Source organism: Asparagus officinalis, chromosome 4 (assembly GCF_001876935.1).
Source record: "Asparagus officinalis chromosome 4, Aspof.V1, whole genome shotgun sequence".
Lineage (NCBI taxonomy): Eukaryota > Viridiplantae > Streptophyta > Magnoliopsida > Asparagales > Asparagaceae > Asparagus > Asparagus officinalis.
Window position 1 is genome coordinate 27,171,985 of NC_033797.1, and position 12,431 is coordinate 27,184,415.

The 12,431-nt window shown below is 36.0% G+C and overlaps 1 protein-coding gene across 1 annotated transcript; it reads left to right on the plus strand.

Annotated features, from left to right (window-relative positions):
• Positions 1,766–11,150, plus strand: LOC109837044 (TRAF3-interacting protein 1-like). The gene is given in 4 exon segments (XM_020405125.1): positions 1,766–2,460; positions 8,744–9,484; positions 9,486–10,062; positions 10,205–11,150. Coding segments are annotated over 4 exon segments (1,884 nt in total). The 5' UTR covers positions 1,766–2,379; the 3' UTR covers positions 10,690–11,150.

Here is a 12,431-nt window from a genome sequence, read left to right on the forward strand (position 1 = left end):
TTTGATTTGATGAGAAATGCAAAGCCGGCAAAAATGATAACGGGGTTGTAACTTAATTATTCAGCATGTTATCGCCAGAAACTTCATAATTCTACGAGTTATTAAATAAGCTGGTTAATCTTGGGCATTGCTTTCCATTTATTAAAAACGCATCAAACTTATAATTTATAAACCCTTGGCATTATAGGACTGTAATTGGTTGCGAAAAATAGCCTCAATTCTTAAAATATCACACCTCAAAGCATGATAACGTCATGCTAACCTTGCTTTATCTCCAAGGGGAAAAAGGACAATTCAATTGAAAAGCCATGAAGCATGTTATTTATTCATGGGCCAAAGTACAAACACCCTAAACCCTATCCTCGATTCCTCATGCAAAATTATGGGTTGAATGGGAACCAGTTATCTACAGTAGGTCATCTTTTATGTTAAACACCTAACTATTTGTCAGATTACTTGCTTTTCAGTGGCATGTGTCACTAAGGGGCTGTTTGGTTCGGGGACGCGCCCTAAATACTTGGAGCAGGAATCCCATCAGAACGTGCCTACATGGCTCCTATGTTATCGGTGCTCTGACAAGATTTCTACTCAACTGTTTGCTACGTCTGGAAAACAAAGGGATAGAGATCCTCGACGTTCTTGGTCATAGAGATATTGTACGACTCATCAGTAACACATCCCCACTCTGTAAATCCAATGAATGATGTTTTTTACATAAATTATCTAAAAAAACTTTTAATTGTGGGATCCAATTAATAAGCCAATATAATTGATCCACATAACCAATTATAGGCATTCTCGACAATAAAAATGTAGAGAATCTCCTATCTCAAATCAAAACTAGACCTTATCTACTTTTAGCTGTGTTTTTGTTGAGCTGAATTTGTTTTGAATGAAAGTGTGAAAGAACACAATACCCGAAGGCCGAAGATATGATATATGCTAAATTTAAAATGAATCACAACAAAACGTTAAAAAATTATGGCGTCTTTCACCAGTGTTTAGTAGTGGAGATATATATACTTCATTTCTTTATTTGTTTGCATGTGAAAATTTCTTTCCTTAACTAATTTTCCCACAAATTCCTCTTTATTTATTAATTAATTATTATATTTATGCTTTTCATCTGCTAAGGTTATTTATTGTTAAAAAACATTGTCTATCTTTTCGATTTAAGAGCCAAGGTTTATAACATTTTTTTTATTAATTTGGTATCAAACAACTTTGCTATTTAAGCTGTCGTTACTCTTTCTTGTCAAAGTCATTTCTTGTACAATAAATAGGTGGATCCTTGACTATGTGAACGCTGCCCTCTAATAAATGACACTCTTCTTTCGTTGTTTCTTTTTCTTAGTCTATAAAATGCAATAAACACATTGTCGTGTTTTTGCATATGTATTTGTGTTTCCAACGTAACGAAATAAAGCTTCTCTCGTATTAAAAAAAAAAAAAGAGTTACCTACCAAAATATTGTTTTATCAATTTAAAAAAAAAGGAAAATAAACCTATGTAAAATTTTTATACCTCTTAAGTCCTCATAGACAACCGAAAAACTCCCTCTCCTCAAAATAAATAAATGTAAAACACAAAAATGTAGGACCTTCGATATATCAATAAATATGTGAAGATGTTAACTATTCCCACAGATAAGGCAAAACACAGGGGTCCAGATGCAAAAAAGTCCCAACACTATAGCCCATTTTTCTATAAATACCCCTTCCTGCTCGGCCCTCGTTTTTTCTCTTTCCTTTCCGGGTTTTCTCAACCCCAACGAAAACAAAAGAAAAAGAGAGAAGAGAGAAACAGCAGCAACCCATCAATAACTGACCCTCCAAAATCTCAGAAAAAAAAAACAGCACTCAAAATTTCTAGAGAGAGAAACACAAGCACGAATCCTCTCTAGATTTTAGAGAGAGAGAGAGAATAGTAATAGTTTCTCACTACCCTCTCCTTGTAATCTCACTCGATCATCTCTTTGTTGTCCCTTTTCTCTCTCTCTCTCTCTCTCTCTACCCTCCCCTCCCTTTCTATTTGCGAAACAACTATTGAAAGCTTAGGATCCTCCGATCCCTTTAATTCCCCCTCATCCTTTCCCCTTTCCCGCCAATCTGCATCAAAGCTCCCTCCTTTAGGGTTTCAGATCCGGTTACAATTGGGATTTCTCGGTTTCTGCTGGAATTGGGAGGCCCCGGTGCTGATTCCGGCGGTTTGGGGATTTGGGTGTTGGTTAATTTGGGGAATGGAGAGGGATTGAGGCTGATAATGAGTGTGGATTTGACATGGTGCATGAAAACGAGATTGGGTTTTGGTTCTTTGGTGAACTGGAGCACTTGAGGTTGGAGTTAGGAGTAGGAGTTTGGGATTGGGGGTCGCTGTGCAATGTCTCGTTGCTTCCCTTTTCCTCCGCCGGGATATGAGAAGAAGCCGAGGAGCAGTGAACAAGGGGATATACTTGCAAAGGTTTAACCTTTTTCTTGATATGTTGTCATTGCTTCTTCATTTAGATGCAATCCTTCTCATGAATTGTGAGCGTGTGGCCCTCTGGAAACCGTGTGACATTGAAATGATTGGCATATTGGTCTTTAGGTGGATGACATTTTAATTTATAGAAGGGACTCGAGGATCTAATATAGGCTATTTACTAGTAATATTGTAACGATATTGCAGTATAAGTAGTTTTTGTGCTAACTGATAAGTGGTAGTTGTACTCTCCGTTCGTGCCTGATGACGATAAATTAGGGGTCAAGAGCATTATGTGACCTGCAATCAGCCGAATAATTGTATACTGAGCCGAATAATTGCATAAGTTAGGGTTGATTATCTTCACAATATAAGGTTAAAAAGGTCAACTTAGTTATTATAGGGGATTACCCTTCATATATGCCCTTTTCCTTTTAATTGTGTCAACCTTTTATCAGTTCTGGCACCAAATTATTTCTTTTGGTCTTTGGAGGCATTTACTTTTTTTTTGCTTAATTTCATTTAGTGGTTTAGATTAGTTTAACATCAATAGCTTCGGGTCAACCTATAAACTAAATGATAGTAGAGACCCGTAACCAACTAATCATAAGGATCTTATAAGCTGTATACTACCTCATTGTCATCAAACAAATCGTGATGATTTGCCTTGAAATATTTGCATATTCGTGCTCCCTAGAATGTCCTTTTCTGTGAACATGAAAGGGATACTCAAAGAATGCACTTATGGTGCACGCTCATTTCAGTCGAATTATCTCTTAACTGTTCGACCATATTTTAAGCCCCAGTCAGGTGATAAACTCCTTTATGAGCTTAGCTACCATGTCCCGTTATAGTTTTAGTGCTGTGAGATCGCATAATTCATTAAACGTGAGATTTAGTAAAAGGCAAACTTAGTAGTCTAGTATGCCTTTGGGCAATTGTGAACTTGCTCATTGATATCCTTTCAGACATGTAGTTTAGGATGAGCCTCACGATCTGATTAACTATTAATAGTAACAAAGGGTAATTGTTTAATAGCCTGCATTTGGATTGAGGATATCTCCAGAATTGGCTGATTATTATTATTATATATTTTACTTTCAAGTGTGCATGCAGAACTAAATCTGGCAACCAATATATATTATTATATATTATTATTATTATTATACATTTCCTTTGTTTTGTGAATTGTCTCCTTCCCCCTCAATTTCTTTTCAGAGGATTACCTAATTTATCTTCCCAACCCATCCCTTCTGGTTCTGCTCTCTATCTTTCATCTTCTTTTTTTATTTACTGAGGCTTCCCCTTCCAGAACCAAATTCTGAACCATTAGAATTTTCAGAGGGTGAGTTCTGTGGGTTAGGCTTTCATTGTGCTGTTTCGCTTACTTCAGTATAACGTAACATGTCCTTTTGAAGTCATCACTTTTATACAGAGATTGTTTGTTTTTAACATAAAAATTGAAATACTATATTGTCCCAATCTAGATCATGAAGAGGTTGTAAAAGTATGGGAGTCTGTAATTCCTCTTCGTATTGCTGTGTACCCTCTCCAAACTCTTGACTTTCACTGAAAGCTGCATCTGCTTTATCTACGGCCTCAGGCTTCATAGTATTTCTGGCCTGCTGAGGATTTACTTTTAAAAGCCCTATCCAGTCTCATCACCTATTCCTTGGCACAAAAAGGAAGGGGGGGGGGGGGGATTCGTTAAATGCTCAGCTGTCCTGTTGAACTGCGTAGCCCCCCAGAATTTGTTCCGCCTTCTTGTTTTCTGGTTGCCATCAAGGTTTGTTTTTATTTTTTTGATCTCTCTTTGTAGGTTATTTAGTTAAAATTGCTGACACCGTTTAGAAATTCAGATATAGGATTTCAAAAAATTTCAAGGGCTTTCTGTAATTACTTAAATAAAGAGATTTTGAAATCCCAAGTAGTATAATGTGAGTTTTGATAGACTACACTAATGCATAAAGTCCTATTCCTTTCCCCTTCTACTTGCTTCATCTTCATCATAATCATATGTACTTAGTATCTGGTACTCGTCCTTGACTCTTACTCAAGTTATGAACTATTTTCTAATGCCAGGTTAAGTTACTTCATAACATGTTATTATACTCGTAAGAATTCAGACAGGAAGTATACCTACTCTTTATCTTTGAATTTTAATGAACTTTTCAATAATATTTTGTCTCAATAGAGTTTTCTGGGGCATTCTAATTTGACGGCTTATAATTCGATGGTCTCCTATTTGCTATTAATTTGGTCATCTCACACCATATCCTCTCTTTTTGCTCAGCTTCTGGCTCTGACTGCTAGAATGTAATATGGATAAATAATAGCTTTTATTGAGCTGTACTCAGACTAGGCTCTTATTTTTCTGTACGGTTCTACTCTATTTTTCTTGACGCGTAGGAAGTTAAAAAGCATGATATGCTCTTATAAGTTCCAAATGTTGATGCTTAATCTTAAATAACATACTACTTTTTGATGGAAAGCATAGAAGATAGCCTGAATCATGGAAAAAGAATACCATTGAGTGTCATGGATGGGGACTCGGTGTTAAAATGCATATAAATCTGGAAATGTCAGATTTAAGCATTAGAAACAGTTGAGGAGATACATATATGTTATGGTGGCGGATCTAGAACTACATAGAAACTGATTCAGGTGCCAGATTTGATTTCTTTTCTGAAGCTGCAGTTAGATAAATAAAGTTGTTTTTTCTCCAAGGCAGAAAATAAATAGACTGAAAAACCTTTCCTAGGGGCTTAAGCAATCAAAACAGAGTCTAAAACTTAGAAGATGTTACTACAAATAATGAGGACCAATTACTTCTCTTTTTGAATTTTCTATGACTGAGATTTCTATTATCTAATATTAGAAGATATGTGTGACACCCCTTTTAGATACTTTTGATTCAGATGATGTACCCATATGTTAAGCAAAAACTGTCAAACCCTGTTTAGGTTCTCTTCCACTTCCTTTGCTAGCTGACACCTGAAACAGCCTTGATTGTGTTACCACTAATCTTAGTTTAACATAAAAACTACTTGGTGAAAATTTGTTCATTTTTAAATAACTAATCCATTCATCCTTTTCGAACTAAAACTGATATTTGCATACCAGTCTATTTAAAACTATTAGAAGAAACAACCTAATTAGCTGTTGAAATCTTCTAAACATCAAAATGGGAAAGGAAATGGAATCATGTTATAATACACGATTCTCTTGTTTAATTGCTTATGTTGCATGGAATGTAGGTCAAGCTTGATTGCTTTTCCCTCTTTCCAAGTACTAAATACATTTGTACTTACTTGGTGCCATCAATATGATCAAAATTTCTTATTTGCTCCTGCATTAACTTCTAGGCATTGCAGCTCTATAACGTTAATTGGTATCTTGACTTTAATTTCTGAAGAGCTAACCATTGTATAAAGTGGAGCTAGTTGTGTAGCAACATAGCGTAGTGGGCATTGTTTTAAAAAACATCTGCCTAGTTCGCTTAGGCGTACGTCTAGACCTAGGCGGTACCTAGGCCGCCTAACTAGCGCCTAACGCCTAGGCGGTATTTAGGCTACCCATCTAGATTTTACGAGCGTTTAGGGGAACATTGTCTGCTTACGTAGATTGCACCCTGTAGGCCTTGATTGTGATTTTATGTGACGTAGCCTACACGTCCTCCAAACTCCATTAACCTCCAAATATGAATATCTCCACTACCTCCTCCGACCTTCAGCAAAACCTCATCGATCACCACTTAAATGAAGAAAGAAAAAAAACGCCCAGAAACCGTTTAGGCGCCCGCCTAGGCGACTAAGCGCTGGGCGCCAAGTCCGACGCCTAGAAGCGCCCAGCGTTTAATGTAACATTGGTAGTGGATTGTTCTAGTGCCTCAAACTTATATATGAGTGATAGATGAAAAATTTTCTTGGATGATTCATTCCAAAAATTGATGTTAGATGGATATGTAACTTGCAATAACATAGTGTAGCTTCATGTATTTTCCTTGAGTAATGATTTACCTATTCATTTAAGATTAAGAATATACTTGTTTCTAAAGATAATGGTAAACCCATGGAACCCACACTGCAAAAATCTTGGTGGCATGTACCCATGTACAAGGGTCTGTGTGTTGACCATATCTTTGGTGATGAATACATTCTTGAACGAGTAGGTCAAAATATTTCATGTTTCTCAAGGTGTTTCTCGAAAGAGTGATGATAGTTATTTATGTAACAAGATATTAAGACACTGGAATCAGGGAATTGCTTTCTGTGGATATGCCTTAAGGGAGTGCTTAGCTAACTGAAAGTGTAAAAGTGATTTTTTTTTAATAAGTTTGTAAGTGCGCGTCTACATCAGCATGCAAGTGAAATACGATGTTTGTTTGCAAAAAAAAAAGGGAAATAATAATAATAATAAAGATTCTTGAAACGATGCAAGTAAAGATGATGTGGAAATATTATTTTTCTTTATTTAAATCATATTACATTTCCAACGATATGTTAATAGATAACTATCCTAGTTAAGAGTGGTCTGCAGTTTTACACTTCCAAGGTGACGTTGGCATTTTAGGGAAAGTCGTCTATGCTTTAAATCTGATGTCAATCTTTTTTTTCCTTTTTTTTTGTGCATTTCACTTTCAACTACACTTTCAATAAAAACATACACTGAAAGTGATGAAAGTGCGTCACTTTCACACTTCCATTTTCCACTTTCTGGTAATTTGTAATGTTCCTCTTCTGTTTGTATGCTACTATGCTAGGCCTACAAAATTTAACTTGCACAGTTTTTCCTTTTTTTTTTCTTTTTGTGTTTTTTCCCCTTATCAATCTCCAACATGAGGCTAGAGATTATATACAAATGTCTTCTTGTAGAGAGTCATGATATCATGTTAAGGAACCCAATGTGCCCAAGTACAGAAAATTTGACACGTCACTCTTCAGGCACTCTTTTCAGTTTTCAGGATTCAGTTGGTACATCTAGCACATCGTATTTCTTCGTTGGGATCACTCGCTCGTTGTGGTTGTCGGAATGATACTTCTGGATTCATGGAAGAGTATGAGCACTTACTTCGCTTCATTTTTTAACCGAGTTGGCAAACTTGGATCTATTAGATTCACTTATTTAACTATTATGGTCAAAGTTGTCAAATCGGGAGAAACTGTATAAATCTCTAAAACGCAACACCTTCGACGTGACGATATATAAATAGTTAGCAACATAAATCCATGTACAAGGACCAAAAGGCTATTAATAATGACACCATAACTTTGATACATAGTTTCTTCTGCCAGAGATTCATACCTATATTGGATGCATTTGTGATATACGCATGAGTACAAATGTGGTATACAATTTTAAATAGTGTATGTATGTAATGGCCGTTGCTAATTTCAGGTACAAAGACATAAAAAGTAAAACAAGTATCTTATGAGTTCATACACTTTAAAAGTGTGGTTATTCATATATTAATTTCAGCTGCTGTAATGGTCGTTATGTATATGAGTGTTGTAGCTTCATATATTTTCTTTGTAACTAATAAATGGTACGAGGTTTAGGACTATGTTTTATTATATTATTGATTTTGGGTTTCTGTTATAAAGTGAATTCTAAGACAAGTTTTGAGGCAATCTGCATACTGTTTGTACAACTTTCCGATAATGTAATGCAAAAGTTGGAATAGTCTAGTTTCCTTCTGGACCATGACAGTCCTACTGGATAATTGTTATGACATTTCTATTGTCAATTTAGTATTGTGATGTCTTTGTAACGTTTATGTTCTTTTAATAAATTCTGCAAGCTATAGTAAGCATATATTTATGTATTAGGGGAAGTGGCTATTAAATGTGATTCACACATACCGTTATAATCCTGTTGTTCCGATGGTAGAATTCCAGTAGTTTTTAGATGAAAAAGGCGATCATCACTTTTTCATGCTGTTCCATTATTGCTTTGTATAGAGGATTATGAAAAAAGCAGTCTTCTCCGAGGAAAATATTTTGTTTTCAATTCTTCTATCTAATATGTCGAGATAAAATTTATAACATCATAGTGGTCTTGCTTTCCTGATGTTAGGTCTTATTTTTGAGTTACCTTTCTTGTTGGTTCTTAATACGGGATCAATACTGGCAGTGAACATTCTACTTTTGGTTATTGTGTTGCTCATGCTGGTCTATTTTATCAATTGTCATTTCTTAGCAAAGCTTCATGCTTGAAGCACTGTTTACAGTCATCTCTCTGGTCATGTAACAATTAGTACTTATGCAAACTATGATATTTACAGGAGAAACACAGAGAAAAAAAGCATAAGAAGGAGAAGAAGGACAAAGAAAAAAGAGAAGGTAAAGAAAGGAAGGACAAAGACAGAAGCAGAGATAAACACAAGGAGAAAAGAGATAAAAAAGAAAAGCACAAAGACAAGAAAAAGGACAAAGACAAGAATAAAACATCAGAGGTTCGAAGAAAAACTGAGCATCTATCTGAGGCTCGCCATGAAGATATACTTGGATTTGACAAGCAGAAGGCTGAGGAAATTAATGATTCCAAATTTAAGGAGGAGTTTGGAAGAAGGATCAGAGATGATGAACAAGAGGCAGCAAATCTCATGGTCAAAGATTTATCCTCTACAACTCATAAAAGAGTCGAGAACATTAGCTGTTCAACTGGTACAGGGAAAGAAAATTCTACAGGCAATAAAGTGGTTGCAGATGTCACTGGTACAGTACAAAGAAGGAATGAAAAACTCACACCCCCTTTTAAGAAACAAACAGAGGGCTTTGGGATTGCAGTTAATTCACAGAAGCAAAAAGTTCCAAATAGCGAAAAGGCTCTGCAATTCAATTCTTCAGAGCAAGGAAGAAAGGAGATTCTCACCCCACAAATGCAGAAAAGAATTGAGAGTATGGGCACTGCAACTACTATGGAGAAGCAAAGAGCTGCAAGTAATGAGAAGATTGGAGCTTTTACTTCTGCAGAGCAAAAAAGAAACCATGCTACAGGTCACCCCATGGATAAAGTTCCCATTTCTGTACGAAGAACTGAGGGCATATTCTCTGTCAATTCAATGCGCAAAAGGAAAGAGTGGCCCGGTAATAAATATGGTATCAAACTCCATTAGATCAACAACAAAAAGAAATGATGGGATCGAACAATCAACAAGAAGTCTCACCTCTTCAGTTCCAAGAAAATTTGAGGACATGGGTGCTGCTCCTGCAACGGAGAAGGAGAGATCTTCATTCCCGAATATCACTAGAACTGAGCAAAGAACAGAGGGACTGCCAATGGGTAAGTCTACTGAGAAAAAGGCGGAAGGGATGGAGAAAACTAAAGAGAAGAAATCAGAGGATGAAAAGAAAGAGGGGCATAAGAAAAGAAAGGAGAAGGATAAAGACCGACACAAAGAGAAGAAAAAGGAGGAGAAGAAGAGGGAAAAAGAAGACAAACATAAAAAACATGATAAATTAAAAGAAAGTGAAATAAAAGATCAAATCGGCAGCCTAAACAATAAGACCTTAGGCCCTCGTGTAGAAACTATAAATACTATTACTGCTGATGGGATCAACAAGAAGAGGAAAGAGTTTGAAAGAAATGGTTTCTTGCATGGTGAGCCAACTTTTTTATGTTTGTAACTAGTTGTTTATTGTTGTCTATAAATCATTCAAAGTCACTGGGTCCGTCGATATTATTGCAGAGAGCTTATAGATTTATGTTACTATTGTTGCTCTCATTTATCATTTGATTACAGAACCTCAAATTGATGGGAGACCTAACAAGCTACAAAGAACAAGTGCATCCTCCAACTCTACAGTGGAGAATGGAAGGCCATTGGAGTTGATTCCCAATACAAAGCTTGAAGCCATCAATCATTTCAAGAATGAGAGAGGCCTGGATAACAATGGCAACCATCTTAATGGCAAGGTGAAAATTCAGCCATCAGATGTTTGCAGGCCTCCTATAGTTCCTCCTCCTATTACTGTGGATTCATCAAAGAAAGATCAAATACCATCAATAAAACCCCACCCAGATACTAAGTATCTCAGCACTATATATTCCGTTCCTAAAATGGTGGAATTGATGGAGTCTGACGAACAAGATTGGCTCTTTAGCAGTGAGAGCCCTCGTTCTAGTACAAAACTCAAGGCCGATGGAGCAACTCCTCAGGTGTGGGCTAAAGGACAACAGATTGAGGCGGCAGATATCTTTGCCCTGCCTTATGTCATTCCCTATTGACCTTTTGTTTGGCGATACCTGATTCTTGAATTACCTTTCTAAGGTATGCAGCAAGAGGATAAAACTGGTAATTTTTTCTCTTGTTGCGTTGGATTGTTACCAAAGTTTTTAAAATTCTTTCAGGTGCGATTGAAAATCTTTCACTGATATTTCGCTACGCATTGCGTGCTTGCTTCATGGAGAATGGGCATTTTATTTGTGAAAGTATTGAAATGACTGTTTGTTGTAGATCTTGAGTCATTTTTCTCGAGAGGGAGATGAATTTTTAGCACTCATCATTTTCATTCCTTGATCTTGATTCTTACCGGAAAGAATGCAATGCAAGAGTGGCTTTGCTGCTGTACTACACAATTTTGGTTTGTATTATGTAAAGCTTTCTATTACGAGAAATGTATAATAGAGATGATGAAGAAAAAAGGACAAAGAAGAAAGAAAAGGAGGAAAGAGACTTTTTTTTTTAATTTTGTTCGTTTGTCTTTATTTATGGCCAGAGTTGGCTAACTTGGCATTTTTTGGGAGATTGAATCATTTTGATTGACAGCTTTCTTAAACAGGTTTTTTGTAGATGCATAAATGCAATTTCCTTGATTACATGTTTCAATGATGCTGAAAGAGTGGCTCTAATCAATTTAGGGGAAGGATAAAAGAGTTATATACTTGAATTTTTGGTTCATTTTGGCCATTTAAGTGGCTTTTCCCTTTATTTTGTCAGTTCACTGTGAATTACTCACCAAAAAAAAGAAAAACCTGTTCAGACGTAGTTTGAAGCACTATTTACTTATCAAGTGACTACTTATCTTGGCCATTTGCATTTTGGTAGGCTTGTTTCTTGTTTCCTTAATCATTAGAGGTTCTTATCTACAGTAAGTTCACACGTATTGAGGATGTTGCTTCTCTTCGCCCTCTTCTTTTGTTCTCCAAAAGTCCATAAAAAGTTCAGACATGACATTCTCTGTACTTTTTTTTTAGTATTTGTACTCGCGAGTATTTATACTGACTTTCTACCAAGATATAATATTTGATACTGTCTGATATTTTTTCACAGGAATTCTTTTTATTTGGCCTGAAAAGTAAGTTTTATTCAATTCAATACAAAAGTGACATCTGAATCCTTAGAAAAGCTGGGTGTCTGCAAAGTTTGTTCCATCATTCTCTATTACTCAAAGTATCCACCATAGTTGTAACTTGTAACTTCGTTCAATTGAATTTTCACGGAAATTTTTATGGGGTACTAACTGTCAAATTCAACGAGGCTTGACTTCACATATTGATTTAAATCCAATTCAGTGAATTTATCCAAGTCTGCCTCAAAATTAAGAAAATTGGCCCAATAAAATGCCGCTTGCTCTGGCTATATATCAATATATTTTCCAAAATAATAAAACAAGTCATACAAGTAATGAATAACTAGAATAAATATTATTATTCAATTACAAAATACAAATCTTTAGACGTATCTTAGCAGATATACTAATATTTAGTGGTTAAAAGTTTAGTATTCTCCATGGCCAATAATATACTGCAGATCTACTAGAGCCTCTTTCGAACAATCAGTATTGAACTCGGACATATAGCCTGTAAACCTGTTCACAAAAGACCCGTTATGCTCAGAAACATAATTTCTTTTTCGAGTTATGTTCCTGTTGGATTTGGGTGTGGATCCTAACCTGTCAGGCAAGCTTGAGAAGATCGTCAGGCGAGCTTGAGGTCGAAGTTCAGGTGAGGTTGAGCTCCTTCAGGCG